This window comes from Miniopterus schreibersii (assembly GCF_964146895.1).
Source record: "Miniopterus schreibersii genome assembly, chromosome: 9".
NCBI lineage: Eukaryota > Metazoa > Chordata > Mammalia > Chiroptera > Miniopteridae > Miniopterus > Miniopterus schreibersii.
The window spans coordinates 2,596,673-2,621,982 of NC_138118.1; the positions used below are offsets into that span (position 1 = coordinate 2,596,673).

Below are 25,310 nucleotides of genomic sequence, written 5' to 3' on the forward strand. Positions count from 1 at the left end.
TCATTCATCTCGGATGCGGCCAAGGTTGGCAGGCGTAGCCGTCTCCGACCGAGGAGCACTCTTTTCTGAATTTGGGGGCACTGATTTGGGACCGTCTGTGGCAGCAGGCCCCTGCCCCCCGCCACCCCCTGGCTTCCCTACCCCTAGCTCCCCGGTTTATGTACTTCTGCCCACTCTCAGGGGCCTCCACCGAAGCCTGCGCACTTCGCTCTCCCGCGTCCCGGCTCCTGATCCTCCGGGCGCTCATTTATTTATGAACAGCTTTTCTTTCCGAAAAGGATTTCTGCGCACTTCACCACAGCTCCCCTGCACGGAGGCGTAAAGGGTTCATGTACCTCTCTCTGTCTGTCTCCTTGCCCATCCTGATCTCCTCTGTCCCCAGCACAGGGTCTGTGTCTTGTGCCTTTTTTTAAAAAAATCCTCACCCGAGGATATTGTTTCCATTGCTTCTCAGAGAGAGTGGAAGGGGGAGAGAGAGAGAAACATCGATGTGAGAGAGACACATCGATCGGTTGCCTCCTGCACGTGCCCTTGACCGGGAATCGAACCCGGGACCCTTCAGTCCTCGGGCCAACGCGCCAACCACTGAGCCACGCTGGCCAGGGCTCATGTCTGTTTATAGCCCCTCCAAACACTTCAGCGTGCAGTGGGCACCCAGGAAATACCCACTGTCCCGCTCATTGATTCTTTCAAAGCAAAAACGCTCTCAAAAGCCCCTTCGCCGTTTCTTAATCAAGAAATAAACATGTCCAGTGGGAAGGGAGCTCCCGTGAATCTGGGGCACTGCCGGCCCCACCCCGGGTCCCCTTGGTGACCCCAGCTCCTCTCTCTGAGCAGGGGGCTGAGACCATCACCTTGACCGTAACCACCGAGGCGTCTGGCCAGCCGGGCGGCATCTCCCCGTAGGGACTGGGCCTGTAGAGTAGGTGACCACACCGTGCCCAGCTTTGTCCCCCCAAACCCCCCGCTTTTCCACCTACCCCAGGCCACCAGAGCAACCCCTGAGCGAGCTCATTGTGAACAAGCCCACAGACGGCCTGTCGCAGGCGCCTGCTGTGAGGGGCTTGTCCCCTCTGGGAGCCCCTCGCAGTAACTCAGGACGGGGCGCTGGCCTGCACCCCCCCAGGGAGCAGATAGGTGTTTGCTCAGCGACTTTTGTGGGGGGAGGAAGGCCAGAGGGTGGCGGCGGGGCTGACCAGCTTCGTGACGCTGGGCTCACGTCAGAGGGAGCAGGTTGAGCGGAGACGCAGAGGGACAGGTGACTGTGGCTTTCATTTACACAACACCGAGTCATCCGACTGTGCCCAGCTGCAGGCCTTGTGCCCAGGGGACACACCCCCGGTTATGTCACCGCCGGCAGCCTCACCGGGTGTCATGCAAATGTCACATTCCCCTTGACAGGGCTTCTCAGATAGCCTGTCGGAAACTTGGCTTCAGGAAGGCAAGGAATTTGGGACACCTCCCAGACTCCCTGCCCACGGGAGGCCTGGGGACCCATCCAGGGGCCTGTGACAGTGGCTCGGCATCCCACACCCGCCCAGAGCCTGGGAGAAGGGACAGCAGTGGCTCGAGCTAAGGAGGATGGGTTCTGGCCAAGAGGGACAGCGGGTGTCCCCGGGAGCCTTTGAAGCGGGGTGTGCACCCAGCACCTGGCTCCGTGTCCTGGGCGCGTGGGAGCCAGGCCAAGGGGCTGCGGGGAAGGGCAGTTGAGGGGACACAGCCGCCGCAAAGCTGGGAGGGAGTTTTAAACGAAAGCTGTGTGGTGCATTCATACAACGGGGTACCATGCAGCCTCGGGAGGAATAAATTTTGATAGAAGTTATAGCGTGGATGAGCCTGGAGGGCATCGTGCCGAGAGAAATAACGGACACAAAAGGACGGACGCGGTGTGATCCCACTTACCCGAGGTCCCTACGGTCCTCAGATTCTCAGAGGCAGACGTGGGACGCTGGGGGCAGGCTGGGGGGGGGAGGGGACAGCTTCGGCTTAGGGAGATGAAAAATTCTGGAGATGGCGGTGGTGGCTGCACCGCAGTGTGTGCGCATTTAATGGCGCTGAATTGTGCGCCTAAAATGCTTAGGATGGCGAAATTTATGTTCTAGGCATTTTACCACAATTAAAAAAAATTTTTTTAGAAAAATAGAACCTGTTCAGTGTAGCTCAGTGGTTAGAGCGCCAGCCAAGCACCGAAGGGGCTCGAGTTTGATTCCCAGTCAAGGGCTCGTACCTGGGTTGCAGCTCCGATCCTCAGTCCCGTTCGGGGAGCGCGTGGGAGGCAACCCATCAATGTGATGCGTCTCTGACATCGATGTCTCTCTCTCCCTCCCTTCCACTCTCTCTCAAAATCAATGGAAAAAATATCCTCGGGTGACGGTTAACAAAAAAAATAAAAAGAGAGACAGTTCTGATCAGCCAGTCGCGGGTTATTCAGAAATTTTAACTAACGTATTTCTCGGATATTCATGAGCAGTCAGCGTATAGTTTTTTTCTAAAACAAATGCCATATTTTGCCACAATGTGTTAAAACGGAGAAGGCACTGCCCCTGAGCAGTGGCACAGACTCCTCTGCGGGGCCTGGGCGGCTTCAGGGACAGAGCAGGCCAAGGAGGGCGCCAGGGAAGGGAGCCTGGGGGCAGGGGCAGGCATTGTCCCCCCTGCAGAGCTGCTCTGGGACAGCGGCCACTCGGGGGGGGCCTTGCCCTCACTCCTTTGCTCTGGAACCCCCGTGCACCCCGAGGAGAGTCCATGATCTCCTGGTAGCCTGGGCCTGGGCCCCTGCCCTGCCCCTGGGCAGCCGGACATGGTGGGGCCTTCCTGTGCTCACACCTGTGCCAGGAGCCTGTGGAGAAGACAGGACAAGGCCAGGGGTTGGTGACCCTGTCCGGGGGCCTCCCTGCACCTGTTCCTTTGGCCCACTCTGCAGGGACCTGCTTCCTTTCCCCAGCCTGGCCTTCCAACTCCCTCCAACCCTCTCCCTTCCCAGCGGCCCGGAGGGCACAGGCTGCCTGTCTTCAGGGCAGGAGGAGGGTGCCTGAGCCTCAGAGGCCCCCGGAGCCAAGGCCTCCCTCCTCCCTGGTCAGCAGTGGTGGCTCCATCCTGTCGCCTGAGATGACCTTGGGGCCAGAGGGTAGGGATGCCAGTTGCTATTTTTAATTGAGCAAGTTTAGGGCCCCAAAGCCCAGGAGTCAGAGTCTCAAGGCCCCGCCCTGCCCCTCCCTCCATCCCCAAGGCCCAGGGGACACATACCAGGCTGGTTAGGGCCACATGGACAGTCCCAGACTCACCTTCGAGCAGTTTCTGGAAAGTCAAGGTTATTGGCACAGAGTTCATATGCTGTAAGGTTCACCTGTTTTAGCGTCTGGTTCTGTAAGGTGTTTTTTTTTAAAAATAATAATAATAATAATTACTATTGCAGCTGCTATTTAAGAGCAGTTTATATATTCTCCTTGCTGCATACCATTTTTTTAAATTTTTTTTTTGTTTGTTTATTGATTTTTAAAAGGGGGGAAGGGAGAGGGAGAGCGGGAGAGAAATGTCGATGTGAGAGCACATCATCAATTAGCTGCCTCCTGCATGCCCCACCCCCTGCTGGAGATCAGGCCCACAACCTGGGCACGTGCCTTTAACTGGAAGTCAGACAGACAACTCTTTGGTTCCCGGGATGCCACCCAAGGAACTGAGCCACACGGGCCAGGGCTGGTTCTGTGAGTTTTGACAAACGTACCCATCATCCCCCCCAAATTTCCTTCATGCCCTTTCACAATCAACCTCTCCCTCAATCCTCGGCCCCTGGCAACCTATAACTTTTCTCTCCCCTATCATTTTGCTTTTCCCAGAGTGTCCTATACATGGACAAATACCATAGATAGCCTTTCGGGTCTGGCTTCTTTCACTCAGCACAGTGCCTTTGAGATTCACCCGCATTGCTGCGTCTTCAGTTTTTCCCTCTTCCTTACTGAGCAGTTCCTGACCGGACGGACGTACTAGTTTGCTTATTAACTCACCAGCCCATGGACACTTGGGTCATTTCCAGTTTGGGGGCAACTATGAATGAAGCTGCTATAAACATTTGCACCAGGCATTTCTGGGAAGGTACGTTTCCTTTCCCTTCCGAGCGGCATTGCCAGGGAATGTACGTTTACCTTCAGAGGAAACTCTCAAAACTATTTTCCAAACCTGTTATTCCTTCTGTGTTTCCAACAGCAGCGTATGAGAGTTTCTGCTGCTCTGCATCCTTGCCAACACTTGCTATTGTCGGTTTTTAAATTTTAGTTGGTCTCATCCCTGCCAACACTTGGTATTGTCAGTTTTAAAATTTTAGCTGGTCTAACGGGTGGGCGTGGTGTCTCACCGCAGTTTGGATTCCGCTTCCCTCATGACTGACGGGTGGAGCGTCTTCTAATTGCACTTGTCATCGGCACATCTACTTCGGTGACGTCTCCGCTTCATCTTCTGTTCATTTGTTGTATTGAATTACCTGTTCTCTCATTGCTGAGTGTTGAAAATTGTGTATAAATTCCGGCTACCCGTCCTGTATCACGCAGTTGTTCTGCAAATATTTTCTCCCTGTCGCTTGTCATTTTTCATTTTCTTAACAGTATCATTTGAAGACCTTACGTGTTCAGTTTTGATGGAATCCGATTTTTCCATTTGTTCTTTTGTGGACGGTGCTTGTTGGGCAGTTGTTGAACAAAGGTGTGTGCCTCGTAAGCGCGGTGCCTCGAATACGCTCGGGTGGGTGCTGGGCGCCGGGCGGGAAGTGGGACCCACCGCAGCTCATGCTCACGGAGGAGACCGGACCTGTAATAAAGAAGCGGTTGCAGATGCTGTAACTATATCGTATCCAATGTACCAGGCCCGGGCAGAGCAGGAATCATTAGCTGTAGAAACCAGAGCAGACTTTACAAAAGATGAACTTGGCCAACAATAAATGCCAAAGGGGTGGGGCGACCAGAGGCAAATGGGAAGAAGCCTGCCCCCCTGAGCACAGCATCCTGGAAACCCAGTGAGGGAGACCAGAGAGAAAGTTAAATTCTCTGGGGGCAGAGGGTGCTGACTGCGTACTGCTGAGTTCGGGATCCCGCCCCCGTCCTTCCTCCCCAGTGACGGTCCCTCCGCGGTGTCACGTGCGGGGACCTGTTGTCGCGACCAGCCTGCAGCAGGTTGGCAAGGTGACTGGGGCATGGGGCCTTTCAGGTAACACTGTGTGGAAAGGGGAGACAGGGTCACCAAAGAGACTGATCCGGCAGGTGAGGGGCTTGGAAGGGGCAGGGGGCTCTCCAGACCCTAAAATTATGCTAATAGGGGGCTGCCTCCTCCCTGAGCATAAAATAAGCTCAGGTGGTGGGTGCTGTAGGTCAGACCCTGGAGGGTAAGGGATGCTAAGCTCCCCAGAAAGACGGTTCTATCCCCAGTCCCCTCTCCCCAAAGCACAACAAAATGTCCAGGTATGAGCCTGTCATCTCTTACTATTCTCTGGGAGGTGAGGGAGGAGAACAGCCCCGTAGGAACCAGCGCTGGGGCAGAGGCCCAGCCTCCGGGGCACCTCACACCCAGAGCGCCTGGCTGGAGGGGGGGATGTCAGGTGATGTGTTGAGTCAACAGACCCACAGGACAGCCCTGGTCGGAGTCCCGTGGCAGCTGGCTGCAGCCGGCGCCCTGGGCAGGGAATGCCCGGGACTGGCTGCCAGCCACCACCTGGCCGGCGGGGACCCAGCGGGAAGGCGGGCGCCGGGTGCGGGTGGGGATCATAGTCACCGCAGGCCGTCTCCCAGCCCTGCCTCCCCCTCCGGCTTCCCAAGTGGAGGTTTGGAAACTGCTCCCGGAGCCCACGTGCCTGGTGGAATCATGGATCCTGACGGGCCAGGGACCCTCACGCTCGGAAGGACCCGGGGCCCAGCTCAGGGAGGGGACAGAGGCTCAGAGTCCTTCCTGGAGGGTGGCAGGGCTCTCGGTGATTCGAGTAGCCCCCCTTTGCAGGAATATAGCAAAAACTCAAGGCACAGCTTCGGGTCTGAGAAAGCGTGTGAGCCGGGGTCCGGCCCCTGGGCCTCACTGCCTTCCCTCTCTTTACTTTTTTTTCTTGTTAAGCCTCACTGGAGGATATTTTTTCCATTGATCTTTAGAGAGAGTGGAAGGGGGAGAGAGAGAGAAACATCGATGTGAGAGAGAGACATTGATCGGTTGCCTCCTGCAGGGGCCCCGACTGAGGCCAGGGATGGAACCTGCAACCGAGGTACGTGGCCTTGACCGGGAATGGGACCTGCCACCCTTCGGTACTCAGGCTGACACTCTAACCACTGAGCCACGCCAGCCGGGGCCTCGTTGCCTTCTCTTGTGCGAAGGCCCGTTTGCTGGAGCCAGCCGCGTAATGACTAGCCACAGAGAGCCCTATGAAAAGGTGTTTTTGCCTGGATTCCTTCTAGAAGACTAAAGACCTTAGAAAATACCCGAAAAGAAGTTTGGTTTGCTTTTTAATAGACTTTTCTCACCCACCGCATTCCCACAAGACTGAGAAGACTCTGGACCTCCTCCAACATAGTCTGAATAGTTTAAATTCTAAAAGATCATAAAGCAGATTGTGAAAAGGAGTCCACAAGCTACACTCGTAGCCCGGAAGCCTTGCTCCAAGTTCATGTGTGAATCGGGAGTAATCTCAGGCGTTGGCCACAGCTCGTGCCGTTGGATTGTAAGGTCGCCCAGGCCAGTCCTGAGGCAGGAGGCAAGAAGCTCCACCCCTGAGAGCGAGGGGGCCTGGTGGGGTAGGCGGGGTGGGGGGACCCCAGGACAGCGTCGTTCAGGAGATGGGTGGTTCTGGGGCTTTTGGAACAAAGTCTCTGAGCTGTGGGGACCCCCTACCACCCACGGCTGCATGAACCCTGGTGTCCAGGGACCCAGCTCAATGCAGGGAGGAGCAGCATTAGCACGGGGAAGCTGAGAAAGAAGAGGTTACTAGCCCTGGCCAGTGTGGCCCAGTGGTTAGAGCGTCGGCCCACAGACTGAAGGGTCTCGGGGTGACTGCTGGTCAAGGGCACATACCTGGGATGCAGGTTCGATCTCCGGCTCCAGTCGGGGGGTGTGGGGGAGGCAACCAATCGATGTCTCTCTCTCTCTGTCTCTCTCTGTCTCTCTGTCTCCCTTCCCCTCTCTTTGAAAAGCAATGGAAAAAACATCCTTGGGTGAGGATTTTTTGTTAAAAAAAGGTTACAAACTGAAGCAGGGAATTACTCCTTGGGAAAGTGCATCCTCAGCAGAACAGCGCGTGGCGGGCGGGTCGGCCTCCCACCCCTGCCCCACGTGGACGCTCCAAACTGTCTCTTGCGTTGCCCGGGCTTTCTGTCCCTTCTGAGGTCCTCCTTTAGGCCATGGCTCCTTAGCAGCAGGACCCTGCCGCCCCCTGGCTGTGTGCTTTTGTCTGACCCCCCCCCCCCCCGGTGCCACCATCCCCTCTGCCCATTGTCACCATCCCTCCAAAGCTAGGACCAGCACAGGCCCCCTTGTGTCCTGAACCAGCAGTTGTTTTAAAAAATATATATATATAAAAAAGCAAACCCCTCATCCCTTGGAAACTGAAAATGTGCCTTTCTCACCCCGCGCCTCCTGGAACAACGGTCTGCAAGGATGTTTTAAAAATTTTTATTTTTAAAATAAAATAATTTAGAATAGAATAGAATAGAATAGAATAGAATAGAATAGAATAGAATAGAATAGAATAGAATAGAATAATAAAATATTGTTGACAATCTCCCCTTTAATCCCTCCTCCCAGCCCCTGCCCCACCCCCCAGCCTTCACCGCACTATGGTCTGTGTCTGCTGGTTGTGCATCTGTGCATATAAGACATTTTGAGATCAGAAACAGAATGAACCCGTCCTTCCCTCTTGTAGCTTTAGACCAAACGCTTGAACAGGCTGGCGCTGCCCAGGTGGGCGGGGAGAGGAGGGACCTGAGCAAGTGCCCCACACGGCCGCCTGGTCTACCCGGTGGTTTCACCAAGGCGCGGGGCTGGCTCGCTCAGGGCCATGGCTCCTAGTGGTGGAACGCCAGCCACTGCGCATGGTCCTCCCGCAGCTCCCGCGGCCCCTCCCGGCCCCTCCCCAGGCGCGGGTCACGCCGGCACGGCCCGCCCGCCCTGTGAAGTCGCCGGCTCCTGGCTCCCTGGTGTCTGGGGCCACTTGCCTGGTGTCTTGTGTGGCTGCCAGGAGCTGGTCCTGTTCCCTCACTGGGGCCTATTCACTTGTCCTGGCCGCTGCCCGGGAAGAATCAGAGGCATTGTCCCTCTCGGAGGCGACGGCCGCCCTGGACAAAGTCTGTAAGAAGCAGAGGAGGGAGGGGAGGCCTCCTCGGGAGAACACAGCGGGACCTGCCGGTCCTCGGGGGCGGGAAGGCCCCTACCTGGGGCGGACGCTCCCTGCTCCCTGAAGCGGAGGCCCGGGGCCTCCCCGCGTCTCGGTCCCCGGGGCTTTCCCGCCCGCGGCTGCAGAGCTCGGCTCGCCTCCGAGCGCCTCCCGCCTGCGGCTCCGCGCACGCGACTCGCGACGCTTATTGCAAGGTTTCCTCGACTGGGGGTTCGGGTTCTGTTTTTGTCCTGTTTTCCGCAACCCGATCATAACGTGGGGCTCTCTGCACCATCGTAACATGCTCCCCGCTCGACACCTGTGCTTGCTGATCAGACAACACGGGTAGAAAGAAATTGGTCTACTTGAAAGCAGTGGGGGCCCTGGCGGGGTGCCTCAGTGGTTAGAGCGTCGGCCCATGCACCAGGAGGTTGTGGGTTCAATTCCCGGTCGAGGCCCATACGGGAGGCAACCGATCGATGTTTCTCTCTCATGTCTCTGTCTCTGGCTCTGTCTCTGTCTCTCTCTCCCTCTCAAATCAATAAAAACATATACTCGGGTGAGAATTTTTTAAAAAAGTACTGGGGTATTGTGTCTGCACTGTCCTATTTCCCTCTTCATTTGTGAATTATGACACCAATAACTTAAAAAAGAGTAAGTGATATTCTTACCTGCCCCACTTCCTTTCATAAGACAACATCCCCCCCCCCCACACACACACACACACTGTAAATTAGCCTAAATGTGGCTACCACTGACAATCCATTCCTGGGCCTGGTCTGAGCCAGAAAGTGAGGCGACAGGCACAGGGGAGGGGCTGGTTTAGACTGTGCCCTAAGTAAGGACAGAGAGGGTGCTTTTCGCTGTCACCAAGGGGTGCTAGAGATCACGGGGCCAGGCCCCCCTTTACATGAAGAGCCGAGGCCCCCAGGCGTGCTCTGCCCAGGGGGCTCTTGCAGGCTCTTAGGATGTGATTGCCCCTAAACTGGCCCCACCCACCCCTCCGTGATCTCTAACCCCCTCTGGAATGCTGAGCAGGCCCCAGGAGAGGCTGTGTCCAGGGGCCGGAGCCAGGGCTGGGAGCGTGAACCACGAAATTTTTCGCTGGACTGTGACGCTGGGAACTAGCCCGTCCTGGGCGTCACCGTGAGGAGCCCGGCTGGTGCCCCAGCGGAGGACCCTCCCACTGGAAGGATCACGGACAGATGTGCCCCAGTGAGGTGCCAGGCCCCACAAACAGCACAGCACAGGGGTTCCTTCCCCCGGTCCCAGCACAGCCCTCTGGCAGCCCGGCCACCCCCCAAACCTGGCTGCCATCCTCGCCCCTCTCTCTGCTGTGGGCATCTCTGGGCAGCACTGGTGCCACGAAGCCGGGGCCTGGCCGGTGGGGGGAGGACTGGGACCTGGGCCAGGTGCCTCCTCTGTCACCCTGCCTGCCAGACGCCAGCTCCCCCTGAATAGCTGCTAAGCCGGCAGCTTTCTTCCTGCTCTTGGGCCCCAGCCCCAGCCCCACCTCCAAGCCGACCTCGCTTCTCAAGACCTTTGGGGGGAACTTCTGTCTTCAAAGCTTTCGGGGCTTTGCGGGTGGAGGCCTGAGCCTGAAGTTCTGTGACCCACGGACACATGGCGTGTAGGGGCTCCCTGGGAATGACACTCCTTCACTGGCTGCTTCTGGAACTGCCACCCTGGAAACACACAGCCCCCACCCTCCAGGCACCGAGGGAGAGAAGGCGGGAACTGAGCCTGAGCCTCACCCCTCTCTCTCCCTCCTGTCTCCTGGCCCCGTTGGCTGGTGGGCATTTACCCAGCGTCTTCCCCTGGCCCCGGGCAGCACTGGGGACCCGGAGGGCGGGGGCGGCATCCCTGCCCCAAAGCCCAGGGGTAGATTTGGTTGGGAGAGGAGATGCACATCCTTTAAACCTATTTATTTATTTTTAATTGATTTTGGAGAGAGGAAGGGAGAGGGAGAGAGAGAAACATCGATAAGATAGAGTCATTCATTGATGGGCCGCCTCCTGCACGCCCTCTGCCGGGGATCGAGCCCGCAACCCGGGCCTGTGCCCTGACCAGGAATCGAACCGCGACCTCCCGGTTCATAGGTCAACGCTCTAACCATTGAGCCACGCCAGCCTGGCAAGACCTACGTCCTCACATTTGGTGTCAGTGTTGGCTCATCGGTGACAGGTGGCGTGCAGTGCAGGGGAAACGTGCTCTGTGACTTCCAGAGAGGGCGGGCTCGCAGGCCCGAGGGCAGGAGAGGGGGCGGAGGAAGTCATGCCTGAGTGGGAGGCGGCTGTGGGCGTGAGAACAGGAGGAGAGGGGACACCTGTGCGCACAAGGCCTAGGGACGGGAGTCAGGAACGTGGGACGGAGGAGCACAGTGAGGGAGACCCGCTGCGGCCTAGCGGGCTGACTAGTCTGGGTCTAGGTCAGAAGCAGCAAGTGGGTGGCCTTGGCCGTGTCCGCTGGCATCTTTGCTCTGACTCACGTACTTTAAGTATTTCCAGTAGCACATTTAAAATAAAAAATTTCACCTGGCTGGCGTGGCTCAGTGGATTGAGCTCCGTCCCAGGCACCAAGAGGTCACCCGTTCGATTCCCGGTCAGGGCACACGTGTGGGTTGTGGGCTCGATCCCCAGTAGGGGGCGTGCAGGAGGCAGCCGATGGATGTTTCTATCTCTCTCCCCCTCTCCCTTCCTTTCTCTAAAAAAAATTCATACATAAAACAAAAACATATTTAAAAATAAAATTAAAATGTCGTTCAGTTACCTAGATGAGACCAGACCCAAATCCCAATTCTGCTTCTGTCAGAAAACAAATCAGTATTAGGCAGCATTACTGTGTATTAGTGTCCGGGGGCTGCTGTGCCCGAGCACCGCGCGCTGGTGGCTTGACGGCAGGCGTTTGCTCCCCCAGCTCTGGGGGTGGACTCTGGCCCTGAGGTGCCTGCAGGGCCCCCTCCCCGTGAGGCTCCGGGCGCGCTCCCGGCGCAGGGCTTCGTGGGGCGGACAGGGGTCGAACGGTATTTGACCGAATGGGAGGAAACGGTGTCTGACGGGCACACGGGAGAAACCGTCCACCCAGACGACTCCTGAACTGCCCGAGACCCCCCTCACCGCAGGGGGACCCCGCCCGCAGCTCGGGCTGGGTGCCGAGGGGATTTCTGGACTCGGCCCACGCTAAGGGATTAGACAGCGGTTTATAAAGGCCTGTCCCAGTGTTCAGAGTTTAATCCTTTGATTGCTGCTATTTGAGATTTCGGCCCTTGGAAGTGGGGGAGCCTCGACACCCCCCCCCAGCCTCCTAACAGCTGTGGTTTCCCCCTCAGCCTCCGGCCTCTCCTCCTCGCCGTCCACGCCCACCCCGGTGGCCAAGCAGCACTCCTTCCCCCTGGAAGCCTACAAGCAGGAGCCCGAGCGGCTGGAGAACCGCATCTATGCCTCCTCTTCGCCTGTGGATGCGGGACAGAGGTTCTGCCCCTCCGCCTTCCAGGGCCCCGCCAGGCCTCCAGCAGCGTCCCCCACGTACCTCGCTCCCTCTAGAACCGTAAGTCGGGGCACTGACCTGGGGGCCTTGACCTGGGGGCCTTGACCTGGGAGCCTTGACCTGGGGGCCCTGACCTGGGGGCCTTGACCTGGGGGCCCTGACCTGGGAGCCTTGACCTGGGAGCCTTGACTTGGGGGCCTTGACTTGGGAGCCTTGACCTGGGGGCCTTGACCTGGGGGCCCTGACCTGGGGGCCTTGACCTGGGGGCCTTGACCTGGGGGCCCTGACCTGGGGGCCGCCACCAGGCGTCGAGGGCAGGCCGGGTCTGATTGTGTTCCCTCAAAGCTGAGGCTGTCCACTCCTGACGTGCATGGGATATTTTATCGGGAATCTCGGGCTTCGAGAGAAAGTGGGAGGGCCCGGTGGGCAGGTGGAAATCCCATGGCAAGTGCTAACACCTGGAACACGACCAGAAACAGGTTTTTGTTCCCTCAGCTTCTACTGAAAAAAATCAGTCATTAAAAGTTTTGTTTGAATTTGTCTTGAGTGGGAGACTAAAGGAACAGGTCACAGGCAAAACAAAACAAAAAGAAAGAAAGGAAAACAGCTTTTTAAAAATAGGAATTTGATTCTAGAGTTTTCCGATTTGAAGCTTGGCATCGGTTGAGTTGGGAAGCGTCCTGGAGGAGGGGGCCTTGCGGTGGAGGGGGTGGGGTAGCTGTCCTTGCTCCTTCCGAGGACTGGGGAGGGTTCACGGGGGAAGCCGGCCACTGTTCCGTGCGGTGGGCCCTACGCGTGGACGTGTGGACACGTGGACCCGTGGACTCTATCCCTCATTGCCCGCCTGGCCCGTGTTCTGTACGGCGCGCAGATCCTTGGTATTAGGTCCGTGCCCAGCAAGGACATAAGACATATCGCCCAGAGTGATCGATGTGCATGTAGCTACTTGATTCCACTGTTCCCATTTCCTGGGGCTGGCGGAACAGAGTGGCACCAACTGGGGGCCTTAGAGCAGCAGGGAGCCGCGTCTCTCAGCTCTGAGATCGGGGCGCTGGCAGGACTGAGCGCCCTCCGAAGTCTCCGGGGGAGGGACCCTTCCTTGTCTCCTCCGGCTCCCGGGGCCCCCAGGCTGTCCTTGGCTCGGGGCTGCATCGCTCCCGCCTCTGCCTCCCTCTCCCGTGTGTCTTCCCTGTGTGTCTGTCTGTGTCTGGATTTCCCTCTTCTTATCAGGACGCCAGTCCCCCTGGGTTTGGGCCCAGCCCGGTCCAGAGTGACCTCATCTTAACCTGATGACATCTCCAAAGACTTGATTTCCAAATACGGTCACATTCACAGGTGTCGGAGGTTAGGACTTGAGCGTCATTTTGTGGGGGGGGAGGGGGGACAGTCCAACCAGAACAGTTGTTATTTTGGGGGGAAAGAAGATGTGCTTGTCATTTGTCATGCAGAGAACATCCTATGACCCTTCTTGCCCCCTCGGTGGTGACTGTGTCAGCTGCATGCTTCGCAGAGTGTTGTTTGTTTAAAGTGCTGAGGGATGGCCCAGCCAGTGTGGCTCAGTGGTTGAGCATCGACCTATGAACCAGGAGAGATCATGGTTCGATCCCCGGTCAGGGCACGTGCCCGGGTTTACAGAGACAGATAGCAGGATGGTGGGTGCCAGGGGCTGGGTGGGGAGGAATGGGGGTTATTGTTTAATAGGGATAGAGTTTCAGTTTTGCAAGATTTTCAAAAGTTCTGGAGGTGATGGTGGTGATGGTTATACAACGTGAGTGTACTTAATGCCACTGAGTTTTCCTCTTTAAAAAAAAATGGTTAGAATGGTAACTTATTTATATTTTACCACAATTTTTTAAATGGTCAAAGCTACAATGTTCATATAGTCTGGGCATCAGATAATCCTTAGGTTGTGAAATTATATGCTTCAAAATTGGAAGACAGTGTTGCCACTGGCTCCCTGACATGAAACAAGGCCTTAATCCCATTTGTAAATTTTATCACCCAAGGCCTCCGGGGGCTGCCTTCTCCCTTCCTTCTCGATAGTTTCAAGATCACATAAAGTGGTTTTCTTAATAATTGCATCATGTTGAACGTCTTTAATTTATGCGCTACGTTTCTTAAGAGCTTGGTTGATTTAATTCATTTGGCTACCGGCGTAATCTTCATGGAGGAATGTCAGTTGCTTACAGGCATCCGTCAGCCACACAATATTTCAATATCATGTATCCCTGCCTTTTGGAATCAAAAAATACTTTCCGTAAACATTGACCATGAAGATCATGCTCATAAAACTTGTTCCCATGAATGTTGTTCTAAAATTGGAAAAGGGGTGAGAGTAATTCATTAGTATGTAACAGACAGCTCTCATTTTATCATTTATTTGCCAGAGCCAGTGCTAGGAAAGGGTGATGGGTGACAAATGAATCACCCGCGTGAGGCAGGGACGGTGTCCATTCTATCCACTCGGTTAGCACCACGTTGTACATGGGAGGGTTTCGAGAAAGAGCTAATAGCTAATTGAACAAAGGGAGCTCTTGTCCATTGGGAGGAACAGACAGGTGAGTAAGTCCAGTGGGGCTTTATGGAACCCGTGTCGTTATCATGGGAGAAAATGCCCAGCCTGGTCTCCGTGAGGGGAGGAGCCAACCGCAGAGGAAGGATGTGGAATTTTTTTCCCAGCAGCAGCAGCAGCAGGGAGCAATAATCAGCTTTGCATGTTAGGATGATCCCTCAGGGGCTGGGCATGGAAATCGGATGGCATTTGGGAGCTCAGTGAGAGGCGGCGTGAAATGATGCGGGTCTGGTGGCAGCTGAAGGGGGAAGGAGCGGCCTGGTGTTCGCAAGTAAAGAGCCATTCGAGAGGTTGCGTGGAAAGGACCTGGAAGGTAGTGACTGACCAGTTGCAGGGGAAAGAGCAGAATCAGAGGAGGGCTCCAGAGGCCTTGCCTTGGGAGCTAGACGGATGTCATTGCATTTCCTGGGATAAGGAGCGGGCTGTGCACATGTGCATGTGCATGTGTGTTGCATGGGTTGGTGTGTTATACATTTATGTGTATGCATGTGTGTGTGCGTGTGTTTATGTGTGCCTGTGTGTGTGCATGTGTTTATGTGTGCATGTGTTTATGTGTGCCTGTGTGTATCGAACATGTGTGGAGTGCATGTGTGTGTTGTACATGTGTGTGGGTGCATATGTGTGTGCATGTACATATGTGTGCGGACGCTTCCATGTGTGTACTTGTGTGTGTGCATGTGAGCTTGAGCGTGTGTGTGTGGCTGTACATATGTGTAGGAGGTGATGGTGCACTAAGGTGTCTGTGGGACATCCAAGCAGAAGTGTCCAAAGAGCAAACACCACGGGCCAGGTGTTTATTTCTCATGGGCCTGGAGGCTGGAAGTCCAAGCCCAAGGTGCTGGCAGGCTCGGTTTCTGCTGAGGCCGCTCTCCTGGGCCGCAGGCGGCCGTCTCTCCCCGTGTCCCCACCCATCCCCGGTGTCCCTTCCGCCTCTTACTAGGACGCCAGCCCTGTTGGCTTAGGGCCCCCCTCATGACCTCATTTAACCTCAGTAACTTCTTTACTCCAAATATAGTCCCGTTGGGGGTTCAGGCTTCAACATATAAATTTGGGGGAAGGATCCAATTCAGCCCATAATAGATTATAAATTATTATTGTCATCTTAAGTTTTGGGGTGATTTGTGATGTATCAAAAAATAACTAACACTTGCCCTGGCTGTTGTGGCTCAGTTGTTGGAGCATCGCCCCCTATACGCCAAAAGGTGGTGGTTTCAATTCCCGGTCGGTCAGGGCACACGCCCAGGTTGCAGGCTCGACCCCCCGTAGGGAGCATGCGGGGGGCAGCCGATCGATGACGTTTCTCTCTCGTCATCGGATGTTTCTATTTCTCTCTTCCTCTCCCTTCCTCTCTCTCTCAAAACCAATAAAAACATATATTTTTAAAAACCTGTAAAAAATAATAATAGTAACTAACACTTGTTTCATCACGTATGTGGGGAGGTAACGTAACTCGGTAAATTCATGAACTTTGGTTTTTCCTTAAACCTGACTCCGCCTCCGAGACTCCGAGGCTTCCTCGTATGACTATTTGGAAGGAAATCACTAATCAATCTTTCCAGATTGTTATTAGGAATAATTTTTACCTTTTTATAAACACAGGAAAGCACTTTAAACGTCGAAACATATTTCAGGCTGCTTGACGTGAAGGAGCAGCTGACGCTCTCACACGCACGACTGTGTTTTTGTGTTTCCATCTCGGCGTCTTAAACATCGAGTCACAACCTAATAAGGTCTCGACGCTCGCACCGTCTGCCCAGAAATGGCAAAGTAACAGTCCCATACCCTGTTCCTCGCCGCAGATTAGATATTTTAAAAATAGTTTGGGGGGTGAGATTCGCATTGGGCCCGGGAGTGGGAGCGGCGGGGCTTGGTTATCGTGACAGCCGGGCGCAGACAAGTGCTCCCCGCGCGTGGAGGAGGCGGGCGGGGAGGCTCCGCGCTCCTCGCTGTCAGGAAGACGGATGACATTTGGCATTTCTCCGGTGTTGCTGCCCTGCTGGAGGAGACACTCGGTGGCCGAGAGAAGGCAGAGCCCAAATCAAGAGGCGTCCTGGCCTGAGAGCTGGGCCTGTGTCCTTTCAGGCCTCTTGTTTATTCAGCTCCCTGGGGTAGCTGAGCTCCAGGGAAAGGGGATTGGGTCTTTTTGCCTCAAGATTTTTGTTTTGTTTTCTTTTAAAAAAATACATTTTTACTGATCTTAGAGAGAGGGAGAGAGAGACAGAAGCATCGATGATGCGCCTCCTGCACGGCCCCTGCTGGGGATCGAGCCCACCACCCGGGCATGTGCCCCGACCGGGAATCGAACCGGGAACCTCTTGGTAAATGGGTTGACACTCAATCACTGAACCACACTGGCCAGGGCTCAAGATTTTATTTTTTTTTAACTTGTTGTTTTTTTTTAAATATATCTTTATTGATTTCAGAGAGAGGAAAGGAGAGGGAGAGAGAGAGAGAGAAACATCAATGATGGGAGAGTCATTGATCGAGCCCACAACCCGGGCATATGCCCTGACCGGGAATCGAACCCCGATCGCCCGGATCCTAGGTCAACGCTCAACCGCTGAGCCACGCCTGGCCGGGCTTTTTTTTTAACTTGTTAAATGCCCTGCCTCTGTCCCCTCCCGGGAAATCAGTCGTTCAGCAGTTTCCTAAGACCCTGTCGTGTGCCTGGCACTGTCCAGGCCCTCGGTAGTCAGGATTGGGATAATCCCCCCCCCCCGAGAGCCCCCCAGGACCCAGAGTTTACGTGGCAAGGTGCACTGTCCGCCTTGTCACTTCTAGATCCCACCCTGACAGACGGGGGACCCGCTTCTGAAGGTCTGCAGGTCCCAGGGCCATGTGCTCAGCATTGCTGGGATCACAGGGACACAAACTCCAGGAAAAACCTCGGTTTCCGGTGCTGTCCCGGGTGACGGAGCCACTGCTTCTCGCGGTTGAATCTGCCGTCAGGACAGTGGCCACGTCAGGGTTCACCTGAATGTTTTCCCCCGAGGGGAGCAGCCCTGCCTTCACCTGGGAGAGGCCGTGGTTAAAGTATTGGTGTGAGCCCTGGCCGGCGCGGCCCAGGTTAGAGCGTCGGCCTGTGCGCGGACGGCCGTGGGTTCCATTCCCGGGCAAGGTCACCGACCTGGGTGGCAGGTTCCCTCCCCGCCCCCAGTCGGGGCACATGCAGGAGGCAGCCAATCAATGTGTCTCTCTCACATCGATGTTTCTCTCTCTCTCTGGCCCCCTCCCTCCCTTCCGCTCTCTCTAAAAAAATCAATGGAAAAAATATCCTCGGGTGAAGCTTAACAGGAAAAAAAAAATGCTGGTGTCCCCTGGCCTTGGGATGGTCACGGGAGTTGGTCCCGGTGGGAGGCGGGACTCACCGCGGGGATCCCTTCCCCCCGCCTGGGCAGGCGGCGGGGGTGTGAATGATGTCATTAGGCATGTCACGGGCCGAAGGCGTCTCTGTCCCAGGAAGCGAGCGTGACTTGGATAAGCGGGGGCAGAAGCCGGCTTGCGGAAGCCGCCGCGGGGGTGCGAGGTGAGGTGTGGACGGGACAGCTTCACCAGGAGGCCGGGCGCGAGGCGGGCCGCGAGGCCCTGCAGAGGGCGCGTCTGTTAGAGGATGGGCCCGGCGTGAGCCTGGCGATGTGGCCCGTGGCAGGGGGACTCTAGGGTGGCCCACCCGTTTCGGGTGCAAAAGGATGGATGGCAGTGTCACTAGGTTAGGGAGGGGCCGTAGATCTGGGGACGACAGGTAAGTTCCATCTGGGGCACACTTTCTTCGGTTCTCTCCGGACATCGAACAGGGACTTACGGGGCCCGGATACGTCAGCCCGGAGTGGAAAAGCTGACAGAATAAGAATTCTCTGCCCATTTTAATTTTTTTTGGTATTGATTTGAAAGCGAGAGGAAGAGAGGAACGTTATTTGCTGCCCACTTATTTATGATCCATCGGTTGCTTCTTGTGTGGGCCCTGACCAGGGATGGAGCCCACAGCCTTGGCGGATCGGGGGCGACGCTCTAACCGACGGAGCCACCGGGCAGGGCCTCTCTGCCCAGTGCACTGACCACATATTAAGTCAAAGAAATCAAGACTCTGAGCACCTTCACCTGTGTCCCTGCGGGCGCAGGGACGGGAAAAGCCTGGTTTACCTCATAAGGAATATTTACCCACCAACACAGTTGTACGAAAGTGCACCTGGGGGGCCGGGGGGGCGGCCGTTGGAGGGTGGAAAAATCACTGTACCTACTCATGCGTTTGTTCTGGCCTGGCTGGTCCTGATTTGCATTTAGATGGAAATTCCTTCGGCTCCAAACCGGGACTCCCCCTCACTCACGGCCCTTAGAAAAGCATTAACCGGAGCTCGTGGGTATCGCCGGTACAAGTGCGACACACACCCTAACAGCGGCGTTAACAGCGCCGCCTTAACGACGCGGCAGGAATGAGCCGTGGGAGCCGTGGAAAAGTTTAGAACCAGCCCGCTCGGGGGCGGCCTGGGAACAGCTGCCTGACCTGTTAATGAGTGACCGCCGGCCGGCTTCTCGGGCGGCCCGGGCGCCTGTTTCCAGGGCCCGCGAGGGGTTATGCGCTTTCCCCGCTATTTCGGAGGCTTGGCGCGGACCCCGAGACCGATGTGATTTGGGGTCCTGAGTTTGTTTGTTTGTTTTTAGTATTCTTATTGATTTCAGAACGAGGAAGGGAGAGGGAGAGAGAGAAACATCAGCGGTGACAGAGTCACGGATCGGCTGCCTCCTGCACGCCCCCTGCTGGGGATCAAGCCCACAACCCGGGCCTGTGCCCCGACCGGGAATCAAACCCTGACCTCCAGGTTCCCAGGTGGACTATCAACCACTGAGCCACGCCGGCCGGCTGGGTCCTGAGTTTTAAGAACGGCACCTGGTGATCTTGGGCACGGTTGAAGAAGAGGTGTATTTTATTCAGAAAAGGGAATTTGAGGCAGGCGGCTCTAGGGACCCACACAGAGGACACGGTTTCTGTGCCCGTTGCTTGTAACGGGCGCGTTCACAAGCCGGGCGGCCCGCTCCGCTCTCTCGGTCTAGCCTGACGAAGCCGCCCCGCTTACCGCCTTTGCATTTATTTGATTTTAAAAATTAGGTTCACCTGGAGAGATGTTCGATCCCCCCTCCTTTAAAGACAGCGTCTCTCTAAGACGAGAGCGTCTTGGAAACCGGTGGCGGGACAGCGTGAATGCGCGGGCTTCCACTGACCTGCGCGTGGGTGGCGAAGAAGGTAAATTAGCCCCGGCCGGGTGGCCCCGTTGGCTGGAGCCTCACCCTGGGTCCCCAAAGGTCGCGGGTTTGATTCCCATCAGGGCACGTGCCTAGGTTGTGGGTTCAGCCCTTGGTGGATGCTTCTCTCTCACATCAATGTTTCTCTCTCTCTCTCTCTCTCCCTTCCTCTCTCTCAAATCAATAAAATAAAATAAAAAAGGGAGAGCTTTTAAAAATATATATTCTTGTGACATGCCCCTCGCCGATGTGTCTGGGACAGTCCTGTTTGACACTGTTCCTGTGTCTGCTCTCAGCCCAGTACTGACTTAGATCGGGTACATTTGGTGCCAGGTAACTTATGAAAATGTCATCGCCAGTCTTAAAATGACCTTCAGTGGACTCGGAGAAGGCGGTGGACAATAGGCTTCGGGGTCTGTGGAACAAACCTGTCCACCATTCTTTGAATAGAAGATAGTCATTTTTTCCCTACCAGGAAGAACAAGCTTTCGGCACTTTTCGTTTCCTGCAGCAATCGCGGGTTCTTGGACATCCTGTCCTCCCGAGAGGAGGCTGCCAGTCTCTCCTGCCTCGCTGCCAAGTGATGAAATTAGGGACTCGATTAAAACTCTTTGGGTTGAGCCCTGGCCGGTGTGGCCCGGTGGTTAGAGCATCGTTCCATGCGCCGAGGGGTCACAGGTCCGGTTCCCAGTCAGGGCGCCTACCCGAGTTGTGGGTTCGATCCCCAGAATACTGGTTTCTCTCTCGCATCGATGTTTCTCTCTTAATTTGCCTGCCAGGCCTGCACAGGAGATGTTATTATCTCTGTTTTGCTGGTTAAGAATCCAGGTTTAGAGACACTTGCTTGTGTGCTGGAGGCTATGGCTGGTAAAAGGCACACACATGATTCGAAGGCCTACCTTTGAACCCCGAGTTCTTTCCATGTTGCCGAAGGGCAGCCCCCACGTCGAGAGCGGCGATGGTTTATGGGCACCAGGCCTGAGCAGGGGACGGTGCCAGGCGCCCAGCACACACGGGCATGAGGCTCAGAGGCCACGTGCTCGGCGCACAGCCCCGTGTGGCCGAGCTGGACTCAGAACCGGGACCGTCGAGGGCGGAAGGGTCTGAGCCACGAGGTCAGAACAGGCCCTGTTCTCAGCGGCACTGTTGGTTTTTTTCCGTTTTTTTCTGTGCTCCAGTCACACGTGTTGACTTTGAGATTACGCTCCGAGATCTTAATAAAAAGAGGGAGCAGCTGCCCTGGCCAGTGATCTCCGTGGTTAGAGCGTCGGCCTGCACCCTGAAGGGTTGTGGGTTCGATCCCTGACCCTGGTCTGGGCACGTGCAGGAGGCAAACAGTCAATGTGTCTCTCTCTCCCCCTCCCTCCCTTCCACTCTCTCTCTAAAAAAATCAATGGAGCCCGGCCGGGCGTGGCTCAGCGGCTGAGCATCGACCTAGGATCCAGGCGATTGGGGTTCGATTCCCGGTCAGGGCACATGCCCGGGTTGTGGGCTCGATCAATGACTCTCTCATCACTGGTGTTTCTATCTCTCTCTCTCCCCCTCCTTTCCTCTCTGTGAAATCAATAAAGATATATTTTTAAAAATAATAATAAAATAATAAAATTAAAAAATCAATGGAAAAAAATATCCTCAGGTGAGAATTAACCAAAAAAAAAAAAAAAAACCCCAACAAAAAAAGTAGCAACTGATGACACCCCTTTGAGATTTTGACCCCTGTAGGCTTTTTAATTCCGTGATGTCACTTGAATCAAAGCACAATCCTCCAGTACAATCGAGCCACCGGCCCTTCCTCAGTCAGGAAGAAAAGACCGACACTGGCCTTGTTCCCAGGTGCTGCCCCAGACACTGGCCTCTGCTCAGACCCTATAAATGGATCCTACAGAAATCGATGCCGAGCAAAATGCACTGTTGGACTAAGATTCTTGCCCAGGAAATGAACTGTGGTCTTGCGTAGCTTGTGTTTCAACGTGGGGTTATTTCCAGTTTTTCTTGACTCACCGGACGACCCATTGGTATTTCTCTGTGGAGCCGTGGGAAACCGCGTGCTTGTAACTTTTTTAATTTAACCGCAGCCGTGTGGTGCTGCTGAGGCGACAGGTTTAGATGACGTTTCCAGTTGTTGTGGCTTCTTCACGGACAGAATTGCCCAAGGAAACAACAGATCGGCAGGCAAGTAAACCTCCCGGCTCACTGTCTGGCCAGTGTGGCTCAGCGGGTGAGCATTGGCCCACGCACCTAAAGGTTGCTGGTTCAGTCCCCGGTCAGGGCGCATGCCGGGGTTGTGGGCTGGGTCCCCAGTAGGGGGCGTGCAGGAGGCAGCCGATCGATGTTTCTCTCTCGACATTGATGTTTCTCTCTCTCCCTCTCTTTAAAATAAATAAAGCCCAGCCGGGCGTGGCTCAGCGGTTGAGCATCGACCTAGGATCCAGGAGATCGGGGTTCGATTCCCCGTCGGGGCACATGCCCGGGTTGCGGGCTGCAGCCGATCAATGACTCTCTCATCATTGATGTTTCTCTCTCTCTCTCCCTCTCCTTTCCTCTCTCTGAAATCAATAAAGATATATATTTAAAAAAATAAATAAATAAAAATAAAATAAAAAGTATATTTTAAAATAAATTCTTATAATTGATTGTTTAAAACAAAACAAAACTTTATACACTATTTAGAACCGCCACAGGAAAGCCGTACTGATCTAAACTTGATTTTCCAGTTGTGTTCATGTCAGGAGAGTTATGAAACGTACTAGTCTGCTAAGACCGAGCCACCGTTTTTGAAGCCGGGGCAATAAAAAGGTGTTGGCAGAGGCCTTCGAGAAATGAGCGGTAACTTCAAGGAGCTCTCGGGTGACACTTCAGCCGCACTGCGCAGCTTTTGTGATCCCACCCGTTTCCCTTTATTGGCTTTTCTTTGCTTCCACAAAGTCTTCCTTGCTGTAGTTAAAGGCTCCTTTGATGCGTCTGTTTCTAATTATTACTCTCGTTTCTTTTCTATATGTTTCTTTTTTTTAATATATATATTTATTGCTTTCAGAGAGAGGAGGGAGAGGGAGAGAGAGAGAGAAACATCAGTGATGAGAGTCATCGATCGGCTGCCTCCTGCAGGCCCCCAACTGGGGATCGAGCCTGAGACCCGGGCATGTGCCCTGACCGGGAATCGAACCCCAATCTCCTGCATCACAGGTCAATGCTCACCCACTGAGCCACGCCGGCCAGGCTCTAACTATCTTTCTTTAACTTCTCCCCAGGAACACTCCACTCCGCCCTGGCTGGGCAGAATGTTTCTCTCTCTCTCTAAAAGTTGATCAATAAATAAAAATTTTAAAAATCAAATAAACCCACCGCGCTCTCGGATAAAGACCATGCAGACACCTTTGCCTCCGGCGCCCTTCCTCTGCCCTCGCCATCACCGAAACGCTTCCTTCCCTCCCTTCCTTCAGGATCAGCCTCGTCGCGTCTCCTACGGGAGCGTCCCTCTGAGGGTCCCTTAGCATCGAGTCCACTGTGCAGTTGCTACAGTTGCTGTTCACTTAAACCTTGTAACTTTTTGCATTGTGACATGTGCAGCAATATCCCCAATTAGAATATGGCCTTCGTCTACTTAGAATATCACCTCCTGCGTCTAATATTAATGCCCAAATATCACTTGGGATGTTTTTGGCTGCAAACTAACAGGAAACTCCCAACTACAAGTGGCTCAAAGACAGGTATTGTCTCACATCACAGGTCCAGAGGTAGGACGGGCCCCAGGCCTGGTCAGTGATGTCAGCGAGGACCCCAGTTCTCTCTGTCTCTCTCTACACTGGCTTCGTCTGGGAGCTGGTCCTCACTAGCAGGGACCCGTGTTGTCCATGGCAGGAACAGAGGATGGGGAGGGGACGTGCACACAGGCGTGTGGGCGCTGGCTCTCTCCAACCAGAGTCCTCCTCTTTAATCCTGGATAGCTTGACAATGATTGTCCCCCTCATGACTCACGTAAGGAAAGGGTGTACACTGCGACAAAATTAGGGGGTTATTCTAGGAAAGAAGGTGGGGGGGCCACCGACAGTATCCCCAACAACTGAGTACAACGTGACACACCCAGAGGGGACCACGTTGCTGATAAGGGCATGCAATTCAGTCTAAATACCTGCAAAAGTAGAAAAAGCGTGTGGGTTAGAGGAGGGATTAACCGGGTAAGTTGTGGGAAGAGGCCGAGCATCGGGAAGACCGAGCCTTCTTTGTAAGACTCATTCTGTTGTTGCTAATTCTCACCAGAGGATATTTTTTCCCATTGATTTTTAGAGAGAGTGGGAGGGAGGGGGAGAGACACATGGATGTGAGGGAGACACATGGATGGGTCACCTCCCCGCACGTGCCCCAACCGGGGCCGGGGATCGAACCTGCAACCCAGGTGCGTGCCTTTGACTGGGAATCGAACCCACGACCCTCTGGTGTGTGGGCAGCAGCTCTAACCACTGGGCCACACCGGCCCGGGTGTAAGGCTCCTTAAGGAGCGAACAGGAACCAGCCGAGCGTGGGGGGCAGTGGGGAGACAGGCCAGAGTGTTGGAAGCCCTGAGCGCAGTGAGCAGGGACCACCCTGAGGCTCAAGTGCAGGGCACACAGAGCGGGGAGAAGGTGGGGACTGGAAATGCTCCAGCCCGGCCGAGCCGGGGGCTGGCCCGACACCCCTGCAGGCTCCTGAGAGCCGTCGGGAGGTTGCACGTGGGGAGAAGCAAGAATGAGCCTGTGTTTCTAAAAGGTCACCCTGGCTCCAGGGTGGAAAAGGGCGAGACAGGGCTCGGAGCTGATGCAGCAACCCAAGCATGAGATGGGGGGAGCCTCCCGGAGGAGCTGTGGTGGAGGCGCAGACACAGGGCCTGCCTCAGGGGACACTCAGGTGACAAAGTGAGAGGACGCGGGGACTGAGATAGGTGGATGAGCCTGAAGGGTCTGTAGAAAGCTCATGGCGATGACCAGCAGATGGCCTTAGATCAAGAGAGCTGTCAGCTTGACATTGAGGCTTGGGCGTGGTCGGCAAAGGGGGCGTGGTCGGGGCAGGGGTGGGCGTGGCCGGCACAGAAGTGGGCGTGGTTGTCACAGAGTGGGCGTGTCTGACCCAGAGGTGGGCGTGGCCGGCCCAAGCTGGGGGTGAGAGCTGCTTAGAGAGCACTCAGCTCCTGCCCTCGCCCTGGTGGCAGGTCCCCAGCCTGCCTTCACCTCACAGAGGACGTCTTAGCAGAGCCAGAGCTCAGAGACAGCGGGGGAAGCATCAAAGCTGTGGGTTCCAATCCCTAAATTATTCAGGAGCCGCCCATCCAGTATTTAAAGTTGAATCCAGTGGCACCTCGGTTTTCGAACGTGATCTGTGCAGGGAGACCGTTCGAGCTCTGAAACGCTGGAAAACCCGAGGGATCCACAGCTGACAGCTAGGCCTCAGGATCTTGCCCTCAGCGGAAGCGGTGGGGTATGTTTGACTTCCGAGGCGTGTTCGAAAACCGAAGCATTTGCTTTCCTGGTTTACGGTGTTGGTAACCGAAATGTGCAGCAAAGGAGACGTTCAAAAACCAAGGTACCACTGTATTTCTTTTTTTTTAAATTTATCTTTATTGTTGAAAGAATTACAGAAGCCTCCTTTTTTCTCCATTAACCCCTTTTAAAAGTTGAATATTTCTTGCAATAGCTATTTAAAATTTTT

At 55.1% G+C, this 25,310-nt stretch overlaps 1 protein-coding gene across 6 annotated transcripts in view; it reads left to right on the forward strand.

Moving 5' to 3' along the window:
* Window positions 1–25,310, forward strand: part of PRKAG2 (protein kinase AMP-activated non-catalytic subunit gamma 2) — a gene marked incomplete at its 5' end in the record, with an annotated part of 167,235 nt that overhangs the window by 91,430 nt on the left and 50,495 nt on the right. For all 6 annotated transcript variants that reach the window (XM_081147785.1, XM_081147784.1, XM_081147787.1 and 3 more), the window contains one exon: window positions 11,664–11,881. In XM_081147785.1, the coding sequence (XP_081003911.1) occupies window positions 11,664–11,881 (218 nt within the window). The remainder of the gene's footprint in view (window positions 1–11,663; window positions 11,882–25,310) is intronic.